At 37.3% G+C, this 21,955-nt stretch overlaps 2 protein-coding genes across 4 annotated transcripts in view; one reads left to right on the forward strand and one right to left on the reverse strand.

The window, feature by feature from the left end:
- Nucleotides 1–434: 434 nt before the first annotated feature.
- On the reverse strand, nt 435–9,658 carry Dyro (Dpt-YFP repressor by overexpression). Of its 2 annotated transcripts, none has more exons than XM_020948987.2 (4): nt 9,103–9,658; nt 7,126–9,039; nt 4,345–4,416; nt 435–2,051 (listed from the first exon to the last, which is right to left on the reverse strand). In XM_020948987.2, the coding sequence occupies exons 2-4, from the start codon at nt 8,032–8,034 to the stop codon at nt 1,284–1,286; spliced, it is 1,749 nt and encodes a 582-aa protein (XP_020804646.2). In that variant the 5' UTR covers nt 8,035–9,039; nt 9,103–9,658; the 3' UTR covers nt 435–1,283. The 2 variants fall into 2 exon arrangements, with proteins under 2 accessions (XP_020804646.2, XP_086693523.1); XM_086837397.1 differs by having other exon boundaries at nt 435–2,111.
- A 1,268-nt stretch (nt 9,659–10,926) lies between these two features.
- LOC110181250 (uncharacterized) overlaps nt 10,927–21,955 on the forward strand; it is a 28,533-nt gene continuing 17,504 nt past the window's right edge. The window contains exons 1-2 of one of the 2 annotated variants that reach the window (XM_086837410.1): nt 10,927–11,074; nt 11,752–11,950. The gene's annotated coding sequence lies outside the window, so the exon portion shown is untranslated. The remainder of the gene's footprint in view (nt 11,075–11,751; nt 11,951–21,955) is intronic. The other variant, XM_086837419.1, reaches the window with a different exon arrangement.

The following is a 21,955-nucleotide window of genomic DNA, read 5'->3' on the forward strand; positions in this document are numbered from 1 at the left end:
AGCAATTAATGTTTGCATTGAAGGAGCGCTCTCCCGCCCCCAAAACCCCCCATTAGACGCCTAGTTCTTTTGATACAGTTGAGAGCGTTTGTGATTTATGTACGAGACCCTCGACGAGTGCCCCGTGAATATGTGAATGCGAGTGGTATGAGTACTATGAATATGAATAATCACGCCGAAGGCAAACAACGAGTTTCATTGTTCTGGGCGGTAGCTAGATTGTTGCTCAATAGCTCTGACAATTGGAATAATTAGGCAATACAATCGGAGCCTTTTACATGGGCTTACTTAATAAAGGATTAATGCGCAATAAGTTGGATCATCAGCAGAAGTTATCTATTGTTTTTCAATTTATTTCGGTTATTTTAGGAAGAATATATATCTGAAATCCCTCTGAAATCCAAAAGAATCTGTAATAAAAAACCATTTAATCATTTTCAAAATGAAATTCAACATTTTTGCATTTTTATTTGGAGCCTTCGTTGCTGCTCATTTCAAATTAGTTAATGCTTTAACAAAAAAATTAAGATTTGCACATTTCACGTTTCATTATCCTCTCTCTCTTTTTATATTTACAGAATTAAGTTTATACATATGGATTTGCATATGCGATAAAAAGTTAATTAAATTTACATTGTTGCTGCTGTTTACTGTTTCGCTTTTATGCATAAAGATAACAAGGCTTAATTGACTAAAAAATAAAGGCACCTGAGTTCAAAGTGTTATTGCCAAATGTAAATATATAGATATATATGTATGTACATATAAAGTATATAATAAAACGAAAATCAAAAAGGTATATAACGCGGTTGAAAATTATAAAAAAACGATAGTCGGTAGTAAAAAATATATATATTATTTATATATGATTGTGTGGCAGAAAGTGTGCACACTTAACGTAAAGCATTTAAAATTAATTCAATTTATTTAATGGTATGTTTGTTTCAACTGCACTCATTTGTTTTTTATATATTTTTAACTTTGACTGACTGACTTCGAGTGATATTTAATCACTGAAATCGTTTATAAATGTATAATATATATATATATATAGATAAAGTACTTATATGGTCTTTGTCCCTGAATGAAATGCTCATGTCCCCAACCCTTTAAGCTCCTTCGATACTCCGATACTTTCCCCCCTTGGTTTATTTAGAATTGTTGGCTCTGGTGTTAACCCATTGTTGCTTTGCTGACTAGTGCGTTGTCTGTCCCTCTATGTAGTTTTTCCTTAGTTTTCCTTAATTTCCCCCCCTTATTTTTTTGCTGGTACTTGCCAGCTTTTATTGCATCTTGTAGAGCTGCGGTGGCTCCTTGCTGGCCGGCATCCCTTGATCGTATTTCCCCAACTCGGCCTCATAGAGTAGATTATTGATCAAATGTTTCACCACAATCTTTGACTTGGATGTCTTTAGTTTGCGTATTGTGATGGCCACATATTCCCCAAATACGCCATACTCATCCACATGATTGGAGCTCAGTCCGTTGATGGGTTTGGGGGGCGTGGCATTGCTGCTGGAGCTGCAAGTGCTGGATGTGGCAGCTGGATCCAGTGAGGTGCTGGAATTGTGGCCATTCGATTGCGCCGGTTGGAGGAGATCACGGTCACGATCACGTTTCTGTGCCATGTTACTGGAATGTTGTTGCTGGTGTTGCTGCTGCTGCAGATGCAGCGATTGTTGCTGCTGCTGCTGCTGCTGCTGCTGCTGTGGTTGCCCGTTGCATTGGCTTAAGCTGAGGCTGTGACTGTGACTAAAGTGCTGCTGCAGTGCCTGAAACGCGAGCTGGTTGTGGTTCATCTGATGCTGCTGCTGGTGGCTGGGGTTTCCGCCTCCTGTCCGTTCGCCACCCGTTGCCTTGATCGGCGTCAGTGTCAGGGCACCCACAACATGCTCCACGCCCAACACACCCCCCAAGACCACGCCACTGCACTCGTCCATTGCCTTCCGCTTGCGGTGGTTGTAGGTGAGGTCCGTGGGTTTGTAATAATTTATTGGAGACGGTGTACTCGTCCGGCGATCCAACATTCCCAGCTCCGATTCGTGCTCGATCTGAGGGGGTGGAAATAGGAAAAGGGGCGAAATAATAAGGATGGGGTTTAGAAAAAGGGGCTGAAAGGCATTGGAACTTTGATATACTAAGCAGTCTTAAATTATGAATTAATAAACAGATCATATTCCTATAGAAATTATTTAAAAAATAATCTGTAATCTTGAAAATTCTACATTATAAGTGCCTGGTTATATATTTAGTATTAAGTCATTAACTATTTATATTTAACTTTTTAGCACCAGTTAAATGGTATTACCTATAATTCTTGGCTTATTATTTATATTTATTTATGATAATTATTTAAATGTTAATCTGTATTCTAAGAAATACCTCGAAAAGAAATAACAAAAAACTAACAACAGCCTATGTATCTTGTATATTTAATATTAAATCATTAACTATTTATATTCAACTTTTTAGCACCAGTTAAATGGTATTATCTTTTCCTTTAAAATGTTGACTATTTATTTATATTTATTTATGATAATTATTTAAATGTTAATCTGTATTCTAAGAAGTACCTCGAGAAGGAATAACAAACTAACAACAGCCTATGTATCTTATATATTTTATATTAAATCATTAACTATTTATATTTCTTACTTTTTAGCACCATTTAAATGTGGTTTACTTTATAATGATAATTTATATATACAAATATACTTATTTATTTGCTTACTTAATGGTTACGCACATAAAATGGAAGATACCATTTGCGTCATGGTTACCTTTTATCAATTGTGCTAAGTATTAGCAGTTAATTGTTTTTTATATAAAAACGAAGCAAATTTGTAGGGTAATCAAATGTATGTAGCCTCAGAAACCTGACTAATTACAATTCTTTTGATGAAACTATAATTTTTTAACAATCATTTTAGATGTATAGTATGAGTTTTGAATATAAAATTAAATTATAAATGGTATTTATAAAAGCAATAAATTTATGGACTCTGCCAATAGGGAATATTTTTTTAAATTTTCATGAAAATACCCAAATATTGCTAAATAAGCATTTTATAATTTAAATGGCATCAATATTTTCCCATTATTTTGAACTATATAAATAAGGGTGAGAATTTCCCTTTCTAAAGTAAATCTCTGCCATATTTCATCAGCCCTATTTATTATTATTTTGCTTAAAGATGGGCTCGTCTCAAAATACCGGAACCTGATTTGCTTTGCTTCTACATTTATATATATATTTTTATATACACATTATAGTATGAAACGACTGACGAAATCAAAGCGGCGTTATTTCATCAACTATTTAGTAGATGAGCATCTCTCGCGTTTTGAATACTAATTAAAATAGACAATTAAATCTGAGGTGTCCAAAGGGAGAAGAGGAATTACTGATAAGTCACTTGATTAATTATGTGCAAAAATTATATATGTTATTAAAATCATATTATATTATATCTTCAAAAATGCTTCAAGCTTTATATGTATAATTTAATTTATATTATAAATATATACCCTCCTAAATCAGGTCAATGAAATTCTATAAATAATATTTCTAAATATTATTTTCGTACATTTCCGCATTTAGATCATTCAATTCTATTTTCTTCTTAGTTAGAGAAATATTATATTATAATTTAGGTCTATGAAATCTTTTCTTCTTTGACCTATAAAAACTTGAAATGGATTTGACAAATAGTCGAAATGATTCACAGGTATTTAACCGTTACGCTGGGCTTATCATCATTGATAGATATCCGGATGTATCATATCTGACCTGGCAACAGGCAGTGACTTTCATCAATTGAAAACTCTCGATGGTCAATGTTCAAGTTGTGGGACGTCATAAATGGAATTGATAAGATTCGTCATCGAATTAAGTTAGTTACAGAAATTAATTCACCGTAGAAACCTTATCAGATAAGTGGGAATTATGTATGGAACGGAAATCTAATCACATTTTTTAGTCAAAAAATGTAAAAACAAAAATTCTAAATGGTTTATATAAATTAATTTAATATATAGTAGGTTATTAAAGGTTTTAAAAGAATTTTAATTGATTTAAAAAGTCCTATATATCTTTTATATATCCTATATAAATCTTATAATAATAATATTATTACACCCAAATGAGATTCACTTCAAGATTGAGATAAAAAAAAATCATATAATTAATTCGCTACAAAAAATATGGCAAATCAAATCTAAAAATATATAATATATTAAATTAATTCCCTAAAAATAAAAAAAAAAACTTAGAAAATCAAATCTTAAACCTGTCAAATCAATTAAATTGCAATTAAAAATTAATAAAAGTCAAGGGGTACTTACAATTTCTGTTTTCACATCTTCGGCACTGATATTGCAATAATTCTCGCCATCCAAATCGGAAGAGGAACGTGTCTACGAGAGATCGAATACAAAAAATTAAATAAACAACAAAAAATATATTAGAATTAGCGGCGACCATAAAATCAACAACAAATATTCGCACAATTATGGCACTGTGGAGAATTCGCCAGACAAATAATAACAAAAAACAACAATATAGTATAGTATAATAATAATAGTGGACAGACGCGCAAAGCGAGAAACGCGAGAGAAATAGAAAACAAATTAGAATAATAATAAAGAGTAGGAAAAAAAACCTCCGGCAAACACTGGATGCAGACACTCGCACCCATACAGCCTCAAAAAAAAAAAAGAGAAAAAAAAAGTTCGATCCAAGTCGAGAGCCGATGGCGATTAAATTAGTCACGGCGGGACAAGGTGGTACGGGTACGGTTAGCGGGGGGTGGGTATGAAGGGGGGCAGCAGCCGAGCCAACATCGAAGTGGACCAACGGGTGGACAAGACTCACAGATAGACGCGAGACGACGAGTGACCAACAAAAAATAACAAACACACATCCACACACGAGAAATATCACAAGGTATGAATGGTAAGTCAATGAAACGAATAGTTAATACCCTATAATAAAGGTTAGAAAGTGTATAATAAATACATTTATTATTGTTAAAGTGCCTAATTAATAAAGATTTTTGTTCTTCATTAAATATAATATAATACTTGTTTATCAGGACAATTTCCAGCAAATAAAATTACATATTAATCAATTATGAATTTGAGAATTATTTAAATACGATTTAAATTTATATATTTAATTAAGCTTATTTAAATTTAATAATTTCTTTGAGCAATTTATATTTTGTTTATTAATAATGAATTGATTAATAATACTTTCCAACATAAAACTCTTGAATGTCAAAACTAAGCAACCGATCGACTTAATTGCTGGGCATTAGTACCTGGTACTTTTACAAAGCTCCCTTTGGAGAAAGCTCACCTTACGTCCGAACTTCCCACATCGGACAGACGCTAGGAGCTTCTGCCCAAAAGCGCCGTTCTCTTTTTCGGGAGAGAATCAAATGGAATAACGAACCGAACAAGCGGACGAGGCAAACGAGGCAATAACAAAACGCAGTCCAGCAAGTTGGAGATATTGGTCTTCGGGGGCGGCAGAGAGCACGCCCGAAGGGGCTGGGAGGCGTGGTCGGTGCAAAACGTTGGGCTGCCGATTTCTACGGCTGATGCAACACACATGTGTGCATGCAATACGGCACACACATGGAACGGCGGGTCTGAGTGTGTTTGAGTGTGAGCTAGCAGCTGAAGCGGCAGCGCAAATCAAAGCCAGTTGACACACACACACTGGCACACTAACACCAATACTGGCTTATCAAGCGCAACGCAATAGCAACTGCCCCGCACAGTGGGTACCAAAGAGGTGACGTGGTCATAAGCATGGTTGTTTTAACTATAACTATAACTAAAATGCAACCATTGGAATTAAAAAAAAATCCTTTAAACAGCAAAATCCCTAAGATTTAGTATTTAAATTTATTAAACATATTTCATTATTATTATTTATATAAAATTTATAAATTTGGCATTGTAATATTTAATTTATTTTAAATTAAAATTTTTATAAAATTATATTTAAAAGAATTCATAGTAAAAAAATTACTCATACGCCTTGTGTTCCTAGTAAACACATCTATATTATGCTTTATATTTACAAAGCATTTAATAAAAAAATAAAACGTAAATCTGTATTAAAAAAAATGTTTTTTTTTTCAAATAGTTGAAAATCAGGCCAAAAAATTACTCATACGCCATGTGTACCTAATAAGCCCATCAACTTTTCTTTTAAAAAGTTATGTAAATTGAAGCATAAATATTTACATTATATTTTACATCAAAAAATAAAACATAAATCTGCATTACAAAAAAATAGATCATTTTTGAAAATTTGAAGGAAAAATATTACTCATACGCCATGTGAGCCTAGTAAACCGGTCCACAGAATCAAACCTCAAGAAGGGAAAATATAAATTATCTATGCCTGTCTTTAACTATTGAATTAAAAACTGTATATATAAACTATATAATAAAACAAAATATGGCTGTTCCCAGTGAGGAAGTAAAAAAATATTACTCATACGTCATGTTGGTCAGCTGAAGAGAACATTAAAAATCCGAAAATAAACAGTTTTCGGTTAAAAATAAATAAGAAAAATACAGTTATTTACTAAAAAATATTACTCAGCTTACATATTTAAAAAAATAATTATGAATTGACTAAAATTTATATTTAATTAAAATTTAAATGTATACAATTTTTTCAAGAAAATTTTAATAGATAAATTGTCTCAAAAATATATAAGCATGTCAAGTTATATTTCCTACACTCTGAAAAGTTCTAGACCAGGTGCTTCAAGCACCTTTGGACCCACTGTGCGCCACCGGTTGCTTCGCTGCCGTTGACGAACCGCTAGACAGCGTAGCAAAGGCGTCGCTTGCGGGAGCGGTGGAGGTGGCGGTGACAGCAGCGCGTGTGCTGCCTGCTGCCGCAAAACAAGTCAAACCACTCGCACACACACACACATATACACACACACCGGCGCTTCATGCAAAGCTCCAGGGGAACACAACAAAAGTCGAGGAAAAAAAAAACCGAGAGACACATGCAAATATGTAAAGTCGAGCCAAGGGAAATATGTATGTATGAATGTATGACTGAATGTATAAATGTATAAATTGTTAGCTTACCACAGCCGCTGAGGAGGATTCAATTGCCCCGGCTGCCTCCTCGAGATCGAGATCACCAGCAGCGTTATCCATGGCATCACCGGCAACGCTATCCTCATCCCTTTCCCTGTCCCGCTCCCGATCCCTGGCATTGGCAGCCGCTGCAGCAGCAGCGACGGCAGCAACGGTGGCAGCAATGCGGACTTTTAGCTCCTCGGCATGCAGCTCACGGTCCCGCTCCACCTGTTGCTGTTGCTGCTGCTGCTTGTCCGCCTTGAGCTGCTCCAGGTCTAGGCTATGCATCAGGGCTAGCTTCTCATCTGCCTCTGCTTCCGCCTCGCGATCCAGATCGAGTTCCCGGTCCCGGTCCCGGTCCTGATCCCGTTCCCGTTCCCGTTCCGAAGCCTGCTCCGGTTCTGGTTCCTGATCGTGATCCCGTTCGCCGTCGAGAATGAAGCGTATAGCTTCGTAGGCAAACCACATGGGCTGATAGTGGACGCCTCGGCTGCGTCCGCTGAGCACCTTGCCATGCTCTCGATGGAAGGAGCTGCGCAGCGATTTGATTTTGGAGCGTATCGAGCGGATCTCTGTGCCATATTTGCCGCTCAGCAGCTTGAGGGCCTCGTATTTGGTCTGCTTGATGTGATAGCCCTTGGTGTTGGGGTCCCAAAGGACTCGCTGGCGCCGGTAGTCCTCGATGAAGTTCAGGATTGTGGAGCGTGACCATTCGATGCGGTCAGCTGGCGTCGCTGTTGCCGTCGATGGCAGCGTGGGCGATGGCGGCAGTGGCAGCGGCAGAGGTAGCGATAGTGGCAGCGTCAATGGCAGCGGCAGCGACTGCGCCGCAGCAGAGGCAACATCGGCGATCAATGCAATGGCATTGGAGTTGGCGTCAAGCTTGAACTGCGCTGCGGCTGCGCTGCTGGACATAATGGTGAAAGTTTCGCCCAGCGGGGAGTTGGCGGGGTGGCTTCTGCAGCGGTGGGTGGGTGCGACAGAGATGGGCAGGTGGATAGACAGATAGATAGAGAGAGAAAGATGGGGGGAGGCCGCAGCAGGCTGAAAGGCGAACGCAACGCAACGCAACGGCAACGCGACGAAAAAAGCGTCCACAACACGTTGCTTTTGACTTTCGACTGGCGGCAGCAGCGGCGAGCGTTGAGCGTTGAGCGTTCGCAACGTTCAGCGCTGTGTTGTGGCAGCGGCAAGTGCGACGGCAGCGCCAGCTCAGCTGCACTTTGTGTGAGAGAGAGGTAGAGTGGGGGCTCGCTCGCTCGCTTGCTCGTATGTACGTTTGGTCGTCCAAAATCAACGCAAAGGTGTGCGACTCGCCTCTCTCTCTCTCTTACACCCGCTGTCTCTTTTCCGCCTGTCAATGTGTGAGTGCTGCAGCAGGCGGGCTTTTTCGTTGTCTTTTTTTTTTCTTCTGACTTTTTGCTTTTTTCGCGCGACCTGTTGTTGCTCGCTTGATAATGCCAGGGCTTTGTTGTTGCTGCTGCTGCTGCTGCTAGCGTTTCTATTTGCTATCAGCTGTTTTATTGCATGTTGTTGGACGAGTGGTGTTGTTGTGGTTGCCACTTGATTCCACAGAGCGTAGAGCGTTGGTGTAATCGTTGTTAATTGTTGTATAGATTCTCCAATCGGTTTTAGGCGTACTATTGTTGTTGTATTTCTTGGTGTGTTGATTTGTAGGATTCAACTATGTTTTTGCAGTCAGTATTTCCTGATGTTGGAGTTTGTTTTGTTGGGGTTTCTTAATGTTAATAGGAATTAACTTTCTTGGTGTATCCGCTGTTGGTGTTTTCTGTGTTAATTAGTAATGGTATTTCCAGTAAATGTTGGTTACGTTATTGATCTATTTGTTGGTGTTCCTCTTAGTGTTGCAATTGCATTGGGTATTGGTGTGGTTCCTGGTCGCGTTTCAATTATGGTTATCTAAATAAATATCAGTTAAAGATGTTGGTGGTATTGTTGTTGTGTTGTTGTTTTATATCTTACATTAGTTGTTTATGTTTCCTCCTTAAGCTTTGGCTTATATTAGTTGTTGTTGTGTTGCTGTTGCTGATGTTGCTGCTGCTGCTGTGGCCTGAGCCTGTTGCTGCTGTTATTGCTGCTGCTGCTGCTGCTGCTCGCTCGTGCTTATTTTTTTTTGTTGGTTTTGTCGCCACTTCGTCGACGCTCGTTCGTCGCTCGTCGTTCGCTGTTGAAATCACGATTTGTACTAATTTCACATATTTAAACTGTGTGTGGCATGCGCGCTGCTCCAAACGGGCCGGTTGCTGTTGCTGTTGTTGTTGCTGCTGCTGCTGTTGGCCGTAAGTTCGTCACTTGCTTTTGCTTTTGCTCCCCCGCTCCCGATGCCGCTCATAACCCGCACACCTTTCCGTTCGCCTTGCTCGTGTCGCGAGTTGCGATCGTTGCTGCCTGTGCTGCTGCTGCTGCTGCTGCTGTCGTCAACAGCCACACGTTGCACAGTGGGCCCGATCGGTGTGCGCATGTGGCAGCGGCTGCCAAAACGTCGGCGGCCATGAGATGATGCTGGAAACACACGAGCATACACATTTGTACACACAATAACACACACATACCGACATCTGGGCAAAAAGCCTATTTATAAATAGCGACACACGGCACAGTGTGGCGAATGCGACACAGTTGTTGCAAGTTTGCTGAGCGCTAATTGAGTGAATTAAAATTTTGTAAGCTTTAAACTGAAATTAGAAAATATTTTAATTTTAATTTCGATTTGCCAAATAATATATTATATGAAAAACCGAAAGAACAATTAAGGAAGATATTTAAAACAATTTTGAGACTTCGACACTCTCTTTAGAAAACAAGAAATAAACAATTAATGTTTGGTTTATTTTTTTATATAAATACAAAAAATATAAATGCTACAACTTTAATTATGAGAAGAACATGGGCTCCACTTTTTCTAAAAATTTTCTAGAGGGTTAATTATTTGCCATTCTCAAGGTTCATATATTCCTAATATTGTATTCTGATTAGTAGCCAATAAAAGCCACCACAACCACCTTTATCCCACTGTGCGTTTGGCGGCTAAAGCTGTAAATATTGTTGCCTCTGTCGCTGCCTGGTGCTCCCCTTCCCCCACTGCCCCTCTAGTTCTCACCGCCACCACTCTCGCACTTCTCTCATCAGCACGGCTGAGAAGTTGTTATCGTTGCCACTGTCGTTGTTGTTATTATTATTGCTGCTGTTGGAAAAAAAACAAATATTAAAAATAACAACAAAAAGCTTAAAACACGGTAACAAATTTAGCGAGTCAGCAAAATAACAGAAAAAGAATCGAAAAAGGAATTGCATTTCATGGCGAATTTGGACGTTTTTCGGCTTTGCCTTGTTGTTATTCTTATTCAATATACCCTTTACCGATCGAGAGTTTTGATTTTAGATTTGAAATTGTCCTTTTGTGTATATTCAATTTAATTATATAAAAAATATTTAACTATTCAGAAGGTAGTACCAAAAAATTTGATAAATAAACTAATTTACTAACTTTACTGTCTTGTATTCTTCTGACTAGAATTATAATACTCTCGAAGTGTATGAAAATGCAATCACCTTAAAGTATTTAATTTTTTTATATCTTTAAACTCAAGTATTAAATAATAAACCACAAAATTTAACTAATCCCATAAATGATTGCTCCGGTAGCTAGGGTATCAATTAATTCGATCTCTCATTAACTCTCCTTTCTGTCGGTTAATCGCCAGGTGAGAGGGAGAAGAGGCTTGTGAGTGGAAGAGAAATGGAGTGCTTTTGCTGTCGCTCACGTAGGCAGAGCTTTGTTTTTGCATTCATGCTTGGCATTAGCTTTAGCCTGCACTCTCCCACCGTCTCAGTTCCTCTTTTGTTCGCATTGCGTGTGCTAAACCACGTGCAATTTTTTCGCCGAATTTGGTAAGTTCACCGCACACACTCAGAAGTAATAATTAATATAAATGTAAGTATATATGAAGTAGCATACATAATTAGAACGACTTAAGCGGACTTCTCTTATCAGTTTTGCATTATGCCTTGCACAATCACTCTGTCCCACTCCCTCACTTTTTTTTCTTTGGCCGCACTACTCTCTTTCTCCCTCTCTCACAGCTGTTTTGCATTGCGGAAGCTTTCGAGTCTGTCTGACTTCGTCCCCCTCGTCTTACCGATCGCCTTAACGGCTCATTATCAGGCTGCGTCGCTGTTACAATTGGCATCGCAGTCGACGTCGACCGTGGCAGCGACGTGTTTGCCGCACCTACGATAACGGTATTAAGCTGACATTTTCATGCACCTCCCAACACCGAAAACCGGTTGAACAGACAGCTAAATACCCTGCACATCCATAGGGGATTATCTCCTACACTCAGAAACCAAAGTTATTAAAATTGATTTACAAAAATTATAGGATTAATTAGATTTTTCCATTTTTTCCTTATTATAAAATTTTATTAACGAATCTATGTTACAATACATATTTAAAAAGCTACAGAACTTCGAAATTTTTAATGTTTAAACGTATCTAAAAAAAGGGGGAAATAACTTTTGGAAAATTAATATTTCTTTAAATTATTTATAAGCTAACATTTTCAAAATACTATTAATGTTTTTTGTTTATTTTCCTATGAAATATGAAAGGCTTGAAAACGAGTGCAGCAGAGTCCAGGGAGCTTATGGCGATTTGCTGCCGGTGAAAAGGTGCGATTAATCACCATTAAAATCCACGAAAATAACCTGGCCTGCAGCGTGACTGTCGCACATTAGACCCGTCCAAAATTGGCCCGGACTGCGTCAGGGCAAGCGACTCGACGACGAGGCGTCATCCGTCGTCCGTCAGGTGAGTGGCGCAAAGCTTTTTGCATTCAATTCTCGCTCCAAGTTGACAAATTGACGTTCAAAGTTGTTTGCGCAGCATTTCAGTTGCAGTTTCGGTTGCACTGCCTGTTTTTCTTCGCTTTTCCCGTCCAGGCTTTTCACCCTACCCCCACCACCACCCGGTGGTTCGCTTTTCCATCCGCTGCCGTTCAGGTTCCTTATTACATTATGATTCCCGACGGTACACTCCGTTTCGCCACCTATAAATGCGACTTTGCGATTGAGCTGGGAATGAACGGTATTACACTGGGGTCGAAAAGTTAGCTTGCAGGGGGATTTTATTAGTTTAAAAACGTATACATTTGATATGATTAAATTATAATCAATCGTGAATAAGTTTATTTAATTAATAAGCTTTAAAAACGTTCACATACTAAAGTGTATATTACGTATACGTAATATTTCTCATTATAATTTTGCTACAAAAAAGTAGGGAAACGCATAGGGAAATTAACATATTTAAATAATGGTGTAATATTTATATTTAATTTTTGTTATTATTATTATTATTTTTAAAAATCATTAACTTTTTAAAGAGGTATTTTATATATTATTTCAAACATATTTTTCTATTGAAAAATCAGTTAATTACAAGATTTAAGTAAGGAAGCTAAATATTTGTGAATTTAGGTAAAAATTAAGGGTGAAATTAAGTATTAATAATTTAAGAAGCTATCTTCTTATTTTATTTTATATATTATTTTTATTGGAGCTCAGTCACCTTTTTTTTTTGTTTCTAAGTCTTATAACATAACTTTCCGTGAGCACTGTTTCTGAGCGATATATATAAATTGCAATTTCTGTTCCTGCTGCTGCCAGCGTTATTGTTGTTGCCATTTCAGTTTGTCATTGCCATCTAAAATGCATTGAGCTGTCACATTAGAGCAGCAACTCGATACGTCAGTCCGCAGTGCCGCCTCCCTTAGGCCACCCAACCCCTTATGGCACCCCCTCCATTAGTGCAGCTCAGCATTTTACTTACAGTCAAAAGCTCTTTTTTTTCTTTCCTTTTTTTTATCAATCAACTTTAAAGGTGTTGCTGCAGTGGAAGTTGTTGATGTTGCCGGTGGTAGGGTGTTAGTGCTGTTGCTCCTGGTGCAGTTTATGTACTACCTGGTACTTCCTTACGGTGATAGGGTATTTTTTGGGTTTGAAAGGTATATAAGATAGTATACTTATTATATTTTGTTAAAACATATCCAAATTGTATCTTAATTGAAGCAAAACTATGCTTTTAAACGATATTTTAGTGTTTCCGGTTTGGGTGCCCCCAAAAAGTATGCTATGTTTTAGTTTGTGACACCATATTAGAAAAGAAAGGAGATTTTTTCCTAATATTCATGGAAATAAATCAAAGTTTTAACTCAATCTAGCAAATATTATGCTTCCAAGAGGTATTTCAGTTTCCCGGCCCCCCCAAAAAGTATGCTATGTTTTTAAAACCAGGTATTCTTTGGTCGTGACCATTATAGTTTTGTATATTATTTCCACTGCACCGTTTGTCGTTGCGTGCACTTTGGTGGAAATTGCTGTTGACGTTGGCTATATGGAATACTTATAAGTAAAAATACATATTTTTATTCAATTTCCAACATCACGTCGGGACGTCGCCACTCTGGCATTGTCTTTTGTTATTTTTGCGATTGCCCCCTGACGCGTTCAACCCCCTCCCACAGGCTTGGGTGTTTATCTGATGATGTTTTTGCTCCCCGCTTTTTTTTTTTTCAATTATGCAGCGCACAATGCTTTTCTTTCCTTTTTCCTTACAATTTCTTTTTTTCTTCCTTTTTTTTGCACCTCTCCCCTGGGGGCAACTGTTCAACTGTTTAGCCTGTCGGATTAGCCACGCAGCTGTCGCGGCGTTGGAAAAGCATTTCCCTATTTCCCCATCGCCGAGCAGCTCCATAGCTACATAGTAGTAGTCGCCTTCTAAATGCAGTGGGCAGCCGTCAAGTCGGCAGTTGGCAGGCGGCAGTCGCAAGTCGAGTTTTTTTTCGCCAGTTAAATGGATGTATGACACTGACTCTGGGGGGAAATCAAGGGAAATTCTAAATATTATTACGAGGAGAGGGGGCTGGAAAGCAATTTAAAAGATCAAGAGATATGGCAAATTGGGGAGGATATATAGAAATATTTTATAGAAGTGTGGAATTGTTAATTTCTTAATTTAAATTGTAAGAAGAATATATATAAGCAGGAATTTTATATATATTCTGTAAACTGGCTATTACAAATATTTGTGGCACTGTTGGCTGTGGCAAATTAAATAAACAAATAAATAAATAGATAGGTAAATAGGAATTGATATCCCCATGTTTTAAATCGATATTTATAGATATTTTTATATGGAATATTTTACCGAAATATCAAAGTTTAAAAATGTCATAACTAAGTAAAAAAATTACTAATTTTAATTCGGCAAGTTGTCCTATACTGGTTTTTATTAGTTTTATAAATCTGCATACTCAATTTTAATGTTTAAGAACATACAAATTTTGGTCAATTTTAAAAAATTTTAACGATGTAACCCCTTATAAAATTTTAAAATTTTGGAAAAATGTATTTTTTGACCAGACATGACTGGATCAACTCCGTTTTCAATGCTGATCAAGAATATATATGTCTTATAGGGTCGGAAATGACTCTTTCACATTATAACAAGCTTCTGACTAAAATTATAATACCTTGCAAGGGTATAAGAAATAACTTAGTATTGTGTATTAAAAATATTAATATTCATATTTTAATTATGCACTTTTCATTTTCTTTTTGTTAAGTTTCATTATTTGATATATAATTTATATAAATATTATGCCTCTTTATTTATCAAATAAAGTTCTATAATACCTTTCTATTCGTAAACTGCAGCCATACTGTTATCTTTTAAAATGAAATATCTCACAAATCGAATCAGATTTTCTTTAAAGCAACCATAATTTGGTAAATTAAAATTTTTCCATTAAACAATATAATAATTTAAATATGAAATTCCTTTCTAATTTATGTAAACCATATATTTATCTTCATAAAAATGCCATATCATACAGTCATATTGCAGTTGCTTTCATTTATTTACCTAGTTGCTTCAGTTTCGCCACTGATGCGTATCTGATGGTCGGCCTGCTCCTATCCAGTCCAGTTCAGTCCCATCCAGTCCCGTCCCCGTGTGTTTGTTGTCCATTCTCCGGACTCTGGAGGCGACTTGGCCTAGCTCAGATGGCTTGGCGTGGCTTGGCTTGGTTTGGCTTAACTTGGCTTCTCGGGTGCTAACGGGAAGTCGCCGTTGTGAGTGAGGCAGCGGCCAAAGGAAGTGCATTTGAATGAATGCACATCTGATTAAGCCTAATACCCATGGACAGCCCCTCCTCTTGGCTCTCACTTGAGTGGTCAGCACTTGGGATCTGTTTAATTAACTTTTCGCTTTGCGCCGATTTGCGAAGGCTGCCAGTTAAAAAACACAACAAAAGCAAAACGCCAACACAGAAGAGAAAAAACACGTCCAGAGGCATCGTGTCTGAGTTTGAATTTGCTTCTTTTTTTTGCTATTTGAATAGACAAACTCTGTTTGTTCATCGGGGATTCAATTAAGAATGCAGCCTCAAAGGAAACTCTTTCTAGCTGAAGTATTGAAATATCTCTTTAAATTTAAAACTTATGGCTTAATTATTTCTAGGCAAATATCTATTAAATACATTTACAAAGGCTTCTTTCTCATAGATCCTTATGTAGTAATTATATTAAAGCAAAATGCTTACAAGAGACTGTATTAAATTACATCATCTATGTAAATGACGAACCCTAATTACGAAATCCTTTCCAGATCCTTGGGTCGTTGTCAAAGAAATTCTTCCCCAGATGGTAATATATATATATAGTATAAAGCCTAAAATACAGGTTTCTCTCCGGCCTCTTCTACCACCAGCAAAACTTTCAGGCATTCATTTAATTAGAATCCAAATCATTTGATAGGTACAAAGCCCTTTAGTCATAGTGGCTCCTCCTGTCCCCTGAGGGACTATTCTATTGACATTGTTTGCAAAAGTTTTTGCTGCAAAAGGGATGGGTTTGAGTTGTTTTGTTGGCAAAGTTTCACAATATTTTTCTACTGAAAAGATGTTAAAGGGTTGGATGGTAGCAGGATTGTGAGGTCCAAGGGGTCCAGTGAATGATAACGGTGTATATACAGTCGTCGACACCCTCTTTCAATTTTCGCATCAAACTTGGCTATTACCCGGCCCGCCCATTGTTCTCTGTTTACTTTGCTACTTTAGTTCTTAGGAGGAAACTTCGAGACTTTGAGGGGGGAGGGAAAGGAAAGCCATTCGACATCAGTCTCCTCACCAGGACAAACAGCAACCACAACTTGTGCACACCCATTTCGCGTGTCCTCCAACCTACCAGGGTACAACTCCATCATTAAAACTTAAATGACCTTCCTGTGATGCTTTTCCTGCTCCTGCTGCTGATGATGATGCTGTGCTGTGCTGAGTATGAGAATGAGGATGGGGATGGGGATGGGGATGCGGATGAGGATGAGGATTCTTCTCCTTCGAGGGGAGCTGCAAACTTTGACTCCTGATATCGCACTCATTCATTCGCCCATTCAATTTTCCACTCTTCCGTCAGCTGCCGCTGACATTCTATTACTGTATCTTTGGGAACTATCTTCATCTGTATCTGGACACGCATTAAATGCTTTCTATTTAATGAGTTCTCGCTTTCTCCCTTTCTATCCGGAGAGATGCACAGTGAGAAAAAATACTACATGTGTTCTTAGATAAATAATTAAAAATGGTTTAAACAACATATGAATTTATTAAGAAGATTTGATGAAAATTTGTGTAAATAACTCAGATGTTTGCTCATAAGATGCTATTTATTTTGTGTCCGGGTTTATATTTAATTAGCATCACCAGACTAGTAGATTTATCCATCTATATAAATTTAGAACACAGATATTCTTTAAGCTAGATCTACCGATTATTTATTAATTTTAATTGCAAAAGTTTTAACTTGATTTCTTGAATTTGCATACCTTAAAATAGCTCAGATTTTCTCCCGTAAAATGCTATACATCCTGTATATCCCATATATTTTTTAAAGGTATCACCAGACGAATTGATTTAGTCCTGGCTATATGCCTTTTGAACTCAGAGACTACAAAAGTAAGAAATACCGATGTTTATAGTTTGCATTCCGACAAATATTGTTGTAATTCAGATCCTTTCTCACTTCATCTTTCTTACTTAATTCAAATTAGTTTAAAAATCCCACAAATTTCTCTCTCTCTGTATTCTTCTACCAAAATTTACATGTTTCCAAGCTCTCTCTCTGGCTGTTTAATTGCCTGGACCAGGATCCGGACACGGATACCAAAAGCGGAATAGAACGGAGGAGGATCCGGCTGGCATATGCTCCGTTAGAGATGGGTTTTGCTGGCCAGATCTATCACACGCGGTCTTTGACTCATTTATCATGTGTCAGAATGTTTAACTAAATGGCACTTTGCCGAAAAAGTTTCTGGCCTCTGGATGTGCAGATGGAAGGGGGTGTTTGCTAAGTAGTTAGTTTTAATAGTTAGCCACTCTTGCTTGCTTGGAGGGAGGAGAACATAAATAACTGGCCACGCAACTGGGCCGTCGTCCGTTATGGTTTCCGTACCGCCCTCCTCCATCATTTCAAGAAAGTACTAACAATCTTTGAGATACTTTGCGGACGTTGTTAGCGTGATGAATGAGCCACAATCGGTGGCACATATACACACACACACACATGAGAGTGGGAGTGAGATAGGACACAGGACCCGGACTCGGACCCTAATTATATGCAGGACCAAGTCAAAGTCCAAGTCCAAGGAAACCAAATATCTTAATCGGAATTTTCCATTGGTATATGAGAATGGAAAAGTACAGGGAAACTTGGGTGGGTTATAAAAACACCCTTAGGCAATATTTAGGTACTCTCTCCCTGCTTTAATTATACAATTTACAAGCACCTGGAATAAAACTGAAAGGAAAGGCATACCATTTCCTATACCATAAACTTTGGCATTACTTGTACTCCCTTAATGATTCTGATGGAAAAACACACACACGCCTCACATCAAAGTTGAAGGATTTCCCATACGGCTAACATTAAACATCATTGATAGCTCTTCATGTGCGAAAAATTCGATTCAAGTTGAAATTGGAATTGCATGCAATTCTTTGAGGACTTTAATAGCCACGAATAGCAACCCTCATCCGGAAAACGTTAAGGTCACAGAGGAGAGAGAGAGGTCACGGGGCTCTGAGGGTTGGTGACAACTCGCTTGCTATGGGACATATACTATATAGTCCTATATAGATGTCGCTGTCGGGGTCCGCTTGATATTTGCATCTCGTAGAACGGTCAATTGGAGGGTTCGCATCGTTATCAGATGGTTTCGCATGCCGAAAAAAATACAACATTCCACAGTGCCATTTCCCTTTACCGTTATACATGCACTGGAAAATAAGTATTGGAATTAAAAAATAATACAATAAATAATAAAAGAATACATACAAAAAATAATAAACAAATAATACATAATTCTTAAAGAAATACTAGAACAAATAGTACAAGAAGTATTATAAGAAATACTACAACAAATATTACAACAAATATTATGAGAAATACTAAAAAAATTTCCACAACAAATACTACAACGAATTCCACAACAAATATTACAGTAAATATTACAACAAATAATATTAATAATAATAACTGCCAATAGTGAATATTTGAACAGAATATGATTCGTAAATGTTAAAGACCTATAGGTAGTGAAGTTTACTGATTCGTTTTGTTGTGGAAACCAATGTAGAATATAGAAATAATTTGCCTTATTTATCTTCTGGTAAAAAATAGTTCATTTTTTATACATTAAAGCAAGCTATTTGTATATTAAATATCATTAAAATATCTATATAAAATACAACTAAATATAAACTTCATAACAAGGAAACGTTTGAACAGATAATTGAATTCTAAACCAAATTTCAAATCATTTACTTTATAATAAAGTAAAATATACACTCTAATATATTTTCTCTTTAAAATATTTATTTTAAAATATTTATATATGTATTTATATAATTTTGTAATCATATTTAAATATTACTCAAATATTTCAATTTTAAGTATCGTAACTTTCCAGTGCACTGTTAAAACGTTGTTGCCATTGCCATTGCCATTTTCATTTCCGCCTGGTTCCCGGTACCTCCTACCTTCTACCTCCTACCTCCTTCGTCCTTCTTTCTGCCTCCTGCCTGCCTGTTCCTTCCTCCCTTCCCCGTCGCACATCATTCGCTGTGCGTAATATCGTAATATCCTGCTCCTGCTGCGTTTTATGCCTGCCCTTTCCCGGAGGGTTGGGCCCAACACTTTCCGCAATAAGTGTATTTACTTTCGGGCCTCGCCAATGGGTTTCGTAATAATGGATTTCATTAAGGCGCGGCTTCGGCCAACTATTCAGCTTCCTTCTTTGCTATCTGTATCTGTATCTGAGACTGTATATATATATCTGAGTGTATGTGTGTGTGTACTTCGTCCTGACATGGACGCCAATTCAAGCTACGCCATGCGTAACAAATAAATTCATTAAGCGCAGCCAATGCCGCTCAAACATTATCATCAATGGGCAGAGGCCAAACAAAAGGAGCAGTCAGCAGTGAGGAGAAAAGCCAGGACGAGGCAGGACGAGGCAGGGGGGAGGAGAAGGATGCACAAGGATCAGGAAGGTAAAGGGACTATGACCGAGGGGAGGAGAAAGGGGGTCAGCGTGGTTAGTGGCACCGGTAACCGGCTGACTGAATGATAATAACAAAAGCCGCTTGCCTTGGCACGCGTAATTAAGTCGCATGTACGGCATTACACTGGGAAAAATTAAGGAAAAGTCACAGAAAATTAGTGGAAAATAAATTTTGATAAAAATAAAGTAGTATTTATATTGGTTATATAATTTAAATATATTTAAAAGTGTTATTTGATAAGGAAAATTTCTTTAAAATACGAGATTAAACATATAGCAGTTCTAATACCTAAATATATCATAAAGTTTTATTTGGAAATAATTGCAGTATAACTAAAAACAATTCGTATCCTTTTTTACTTTAATATATCGTCTAGAAAAGTTTAGAAAATAATTCTAGTTTTTCCTGATATTTTAACCCATTAATTTTTGAAAAACCTTTTCTTCAAGTGCTTTATATATCCTTAGCCATACCGCTGGCAAAAACCCGCTCTTCGGCCAGGTTTCGATGTTTATGATTATGGGCTAGCACCGAAAAATAGGCAGCCACCGTGGCGAGGTCCTGTGACCAGGATTAACGTGAAATTGTCAAGTGTTTGTTGCCCCTCTCTGCCGGTGCGCCAGCGTTTAATTAAAATGTATATGAGCCGTGAGCGAGTGAAAGATGAGACAACAACATTTGCCCCGAATAAAAGGATGTGGGCTGGGAGACTCCAACCGCAGAGCAAAAGTTATGGATGCCCAGCCAGGATCCCCATCCTGGTGGCTCCACAGGAGCATCATAAATTTCAAATTAATCAATGGGCTTACGGCCGCTGTCCTTTCGGGGGGGCTTACGATGAAAATTGAAACTTACGAGGAATGCATAAATTCCTTTGAGCCTTGCCACCACCCAGATTTGTTCCACTCATTTTGCGGGAGCTTTCTATGACAGCCTGACACTTTTCGCGATGGATGGAATGCCCCATGCCCCATGCCTCATGCCTCATGCCCCATCTTGTGGTCCCCTCCACTTGCGGTTTTGGGAGTCGTCTTGCAAATTGTTGGGGCAGTTAACAAAAACACTTCTTTAATTGGGGTCTGAAGGGGTGATAACCGTCAAGTGTGTTTTGTTTTTGTTTAATTAATTTAGTCATACGTTTTTTAACAAATATTTTGATGAGTCAGAGTAGGAGTCCCAGAAATATAGATACATTTGTAGATACAATTTTACAAGGTATTCAAATATGTTATACATCAATAAGAAGAGTATTTCAAAATATCTTGAAAATTCTAGTACCTTGTATAATTAAATTATTTTTTAATATAATTAAATACTTGGTACCTTATATGATTAATTAATTATTACAAAACTAAACACAAATGAAACTGGGTACTTTATATTTTAAAGCAAAATATTATAAAAGGAAATACATACTAAACTATGTTCCTTATATTATTAAATAACTCTTTGGCAGTTAAATTCATATGAAACTGGGTACTTTATATTATTCAAAATATTATTTTAAATTTAACTACATATCAAACTTTGTACCTTATATTATTAAATGACTAATTGTCCAATTAAAGATACATTAAATAAATTCTTATTAAATTATAAGCAGTTCTTTGATCTAAATAACAACCTTCTTCCAGCAAAGGTTTCGAGTATCATTCTTAAGAAATCAAATAATCCCTAACTCGAACCTCTTTTCAACACAAAATTACTACTAAAAACTAAACAATTAAATATTAATCATATGTTTTATAGCCTCCGATACAATCTATATATCTCAAATGTTAAACCCTAAAGCTCTGACATCACCCCATAAAAACCTAAGATGCCTTGATAGCATCCACTTGAAAAGTGTAATTCGCTTCCCGGCGATGATCTAATGCCTGTCTTGTCTTTTTGGTTAATTTGGCGAATAAATTTTAATTTAGCTTATTACCTTAAAATTGTAATTTGTGTATGCAACATGATGGTTGTTATCAGCAATTTATCTCCGAGCATTATGTAATATCTAATTTTATTTTAACGACCCCAAATCGAGATGCCGTCATATTTACAACCGTCTAGGAATTGGTAGACAGAGTTACCTTTTAGAATTGTGGACCAGGGGTTTAGGGCTTGGCTAATTGCGGCCCTTTTTTTTCGTTTTTTTTTTCTGCTAACCAAGTTGGCCAAATGAATGGGCGGCTCTCTCGGTGGATTCA

This window comes from Drosophila serrata, unplaced genomic scaffold, assembly GCF_035046125.1.
Source record: "Drosophila serrata isolate PLE 108 unplaced genomic scaffold, ASM3504612v1 contig_66, whole genome shotgun sequence".
Lineage (NCBI taxonomy): Eukaryota > Metazoa > Arthropoda > Insecta > Diptera > Drosophilidae > Drosophila > Drosophila serrata.

What these genes read in the sequence shown, in the direction of transcription:
- Dyro (XM_086837397.1), bottom strand. Translation starts at nt 8,034, where the DNA reads ATGTCCAGCAGCGCAGCCGCAGCGCAGTTCAAGCTTGACGCCAACTCC. An exon ending in AATCCTCCTCAGCGGCTGTG is followed by an intron (nt 4,417 to 7,125) that starts GTAAGCTAACAA and finishes GATCTCTCGTAG; the next exon opens with ACACGTTCCTCTTCCGATTT. An exon ending in AAGATGTGAAAACAGAAATT is followed by an intron (nt 2,112 to 4,344) that starts GTAAGTACCCCT and finishes AATGCCTTTCAG; the next exon opens with CCCCTTTTTCTAAACCCCAT.